The 3,747-nt window shown below is 31.6% G+C and overlaps 1 protein-coding gene across 1 annotated transcript in view; it reads left to right on the top strand.

The window, feature by feature from the left end:
* The window catches only part of EXOC2 (exocyst complex component 2), a 108,844-nt gene that overhangs the window by 29,497 nt on the left and 75,600 nt on the right, over positions 1-3,747 (top strand). Inside the window, exons 7-8 of the mRNA XM_010020920.1 lie at positions 2,918-3,063; positions 3,177-3,258. Coding sequence (XP_010019222.1) covers positions 2,918-3,063; positions 3,177-3,258 — 228 coding nt within the window. The remainder of the gene's footprint in view (positions 1-2,917; positions 3,064-3,176; positions 3,259-3,747) is intronic.

Genomic DNA, 3,747 nt, shown 5'->3' with positions numbered 1-3,747 from the left:
GCAGATAGCTGACTCAGTGTTGGAAAGTCTGAGTGTGTTTTATGAAATCAAGAAAGTGACATGGAAGTTCACTGTTTGCTTTCTTCATACAAGAGAAGAAAGTGACTGTATGTGTGTTTGTGTGGGGAGCACAAAGAAAGCAGGGGGTTTTGTGAACCTGGAATGCAAAACACAGCCCCTCCCCTTGCACCCCAACCAAAAAACCCCACAAAAACCCCTCACTCGCACTATAAAGAACCTATAGTGTGTGTCTGTATGTGCAGAATATGTGATACCTATAGGGTAGGAGGAAAAAAATATTTTCCAAAATTTGCCAGTGCAATCCTCACTGCTTTGTGCTCTGTATTTATGCCATGTCACACACCAGGCACACATTCCTTGAAGAGCACTTTCCCTTTGACAAAATTGTGTGATAGCTGTAAATAAAGAAGCAGAAATTTAGATCTGTGACATTTTCATACACACACTAATATGAGACAAATCTACCTGTAATATGTAATTTTTGTTTTATTTGATAAGTGGTGGCTGAAATCTGTATGCAGATAATACAGACTGTCTTTTTCAAGCTGGATCTGTAGACGAATTTGTGCCAGGCACTTCAGAGTGGTATTAAGTTTGGCTCTGCTGTGAAAAGAGTTGGCTTCTTTTCCTCCCGATACTTTGCAAGTCATGATGGGTGGGAGGCAGGGAAGTAGGAATACAAGGATTTAAAAAGAGTAAATAATATTATGCAAAGTAGTTTAGGATCAAAGCTTTGTTTCTAGTTTGACCATTGAAAGCTTCCATAATACAGGAGTAACAGGGCCTGCTTTCAAAAATGACTTGAAGTCTTTAGTCCCATAGGTATGTATTTTGAGACACAATTGATGTTGTGAGCTTGATTGCAAACTCCAAAGAATAAGGATGTTTTCCGTAACAAAATCTGGTGTTATAGGTGGAATTATAAATGCCTGGAGTTTTTGCTAAATTGCTACATTTATTTGCTAAATAAACTATTAAATATACATTTATAAAAACATATGGTGTGCTATAATGAACTTCATGCTTTATTTTGAAATCAAAAAATTTGCACATGGTAGATGAATCATCTATTTTGAAAACGTAGTTACTCAATATAGGACCTGAATCTTTATCCATTTATTATTTCCGTTTAGATTATTCATCAGTAATAAAGAAATAGAGGTTGTTGGTATAGAAATGATTTGGAGGAATGAGGAGAGAAGAAATTTTATGTTTTTCTTTTAAGCCTAAAAATCAAACATGTTTTGCATGACACATTGAATTTCATTAACACATTAATAAATAATACAATAGATTTCAACTTCTATGTAAAACAGAAAAAGTGCTCAGAGAAGAAAAAATCATTTGCTTGAGGATTTATAAAGCAAATTGATTTGTAAAGAGATGAAGGCATGTAGTTCTAAACTAAACATGGAAGTCACTGTGCTATTCCTGCAATTGCCAATTAACTTTTAAAAATGTTTGTATTGAATTAAAAAATTGCTTTGGAATATAACTTTAATTCTCAGGTATAGTACATTGGTTCTTGGCTGTTAAAAGAATGGACAAAAACTGTATGAATTCAAACAAAACAAGTGTTACTAGAAGGATTTACAAAACAAGCATTTACTATAACCTCAAGAGAAAAGTCATATTTATCAAGTGGTCTGTATTTAAATGTCCAGCTAACTGTTTTCTTTCTGCATTTCTCCTTAATGGATTAAAGTATTCTATGCTAAATACTATGCAGTAGAAATAGCTATCCTGACAAAACTTTTTTTACATCAAGGCTTCAAAATTTCAACAAAGTTTGAACATTATTTAGATATAACAATTATTTTACAAAGACTACTTTTAACATGAGCAGGCCACCCACAGTGTTGACTAGAGAAAATGGCATGCAAGCCACCCAGTGAGGCTGATGTAATTTTTTTTCATCTTTGCTTAAAGTATAGTCACTAGACCAGATAATGTAGAAACTTCTACGCACAACGATCAAAAAGGCTAAAACAGTTCCACTCTTTTTTTTTTTTTTTTTTTTTTTGTTAATTAAAAATAAGTCATGGGTTGAAAAAATGCAAATATTCACGTGCAATGTAAATCTGTCCTAGTATAAATGAAATTCTGTTATTGTTTGTTAGGAGATAATCCTTACTATGAAACAGAATGCTTTTTAGACTGGATAAGAAAGGTTTTAAGGCTATATTTAATGTATGTATTGAAGATAAATTCACAGATAACATAAAAACTTAATTGCATGAAATTGTTGACAAAGGCTGGATCCTGTATGCAATGAAGCCAGTAAGACTTTTAATATGATGTGAAGACAATTTGTATTCATTCTGTTACAGTGACCAGCTTAGTTAGACTACTTTTCAGTCGTGACATTGTCTTGAATTAATAATTAGTAATTTTAAATATCAAATATTATTAATAATTGTTAAGACTTAATTGAAAACACAAAGAAATTGTTTGCAAAACCTGGTGATAACTTCTAAAGCTAATGACATTAATTATCATAATGAAATTACACTTTTCTTAAAAGAAAACTTTCTATGACTTTTTCCATATCCTGAGATGCATAATTTAGTTGTAAAATGTAGATCTAGAGCCAAAGTAAACTATAAAATATCTGCAGCAAAGTTAAGCATTTGAAATAGGAAAGAGTTTTTTTAGTGATTGTTTTTAATTTTGCAGGGGTCTTACCACATTAAAATACTAAGTGGTTCACTGTGAAATAGTATTTCATCAGTAGTAAAATGTTAACAAAGTTGAGTAAAAAAGTATAAAAATTGAGCAATAATTACTCATTTGCTCTGAAAAATCTTGAGTGACTCATTAAAATGAGGAAAATCTGTATGTCATTGGAACCAATTACTTACTCTACTTTTTCTTATTTCTATCCTTTTTAAAATAGGAGCCAGTAATACAGCAGATACCTTATTCCAAGAAGTGCTGGGTCGCAAGGACAAAGCTGATTCAACAAGAAACGCGCTTAATGTTCTTCAGCGTTTTAAATTTCTTTTCAACCTTCCTTTGAATATTGAAAGAAATATCCAGAAGGTATAATCCTTTAAAAATACTTTTCTATTGCTGAAATTAGTTTTACCCTTTTCTTGACAAATATAAATATTAGTTGTTTATATGTGGCTTTGTTTCTTTTTGTTTTTTTGAAGGGCGATTATGATGTGGTTATTAATGACTATGAAAAAGCTAAGTCACTCTTTGGAAAGACAGAGGTTCAGGTATTCAAAAAATGTAAGATATGGGTTCTGTTATTTGCCTTTTTTTTATTATTTTTTGGTTTTTTTGTTTTTAACTTGAAGGCTAAAAAGCACATAGTAGTCTATAGAGCTTTACATGAGTTCATATGGTTTTTAATACATAAAAATTATGGATTTATAAGAACCAATTACTCTAAGCAATGTTTCTGTCAAGTTTTCTGGATGGGGTTTATACTACAAAATGTGAAATCACAGCCAGTTTTATTTATTTGTTAAGGCTTGGTATTACTGCGCATGTAAAAGGTTACAGTAATTAAAATGTGACTTCAAGTATCTCTGGCATATTGCTGGAAAGACTTCAAAGTCCAATTTTCTGTTTTTGTAGAACTGTCATATACAAAATTTTCAGATGTGGCCTGTTATGAAATCAGTTATATTTATTTCCACATTAACTCTAAGGTGTCTGATATCCTAGAAAAATAATTTTCAGTTCATACCTCTGCTGAAGGCACACACTGGATTT

Source organism: Nestor notabilis, unplaced genomic scaffold, assembly GCF_000696875.1.
Source record: "Nestor notabilis isolate BGI_N333 unplaced genomic scaffold, ASM69687v1 scaffold7028, whole genome shotgun sequence".
Classification (NCBI taxonomy): domain Eukaryota; kingdom Metazoa; phylum Chordata; class Aves; order Psittaciformes; family Psittacidae; genus Nestor; species Nestor notabilis.
This window is presented reverse-complemented; position numbering and strand designations above follow the sequence as displayed.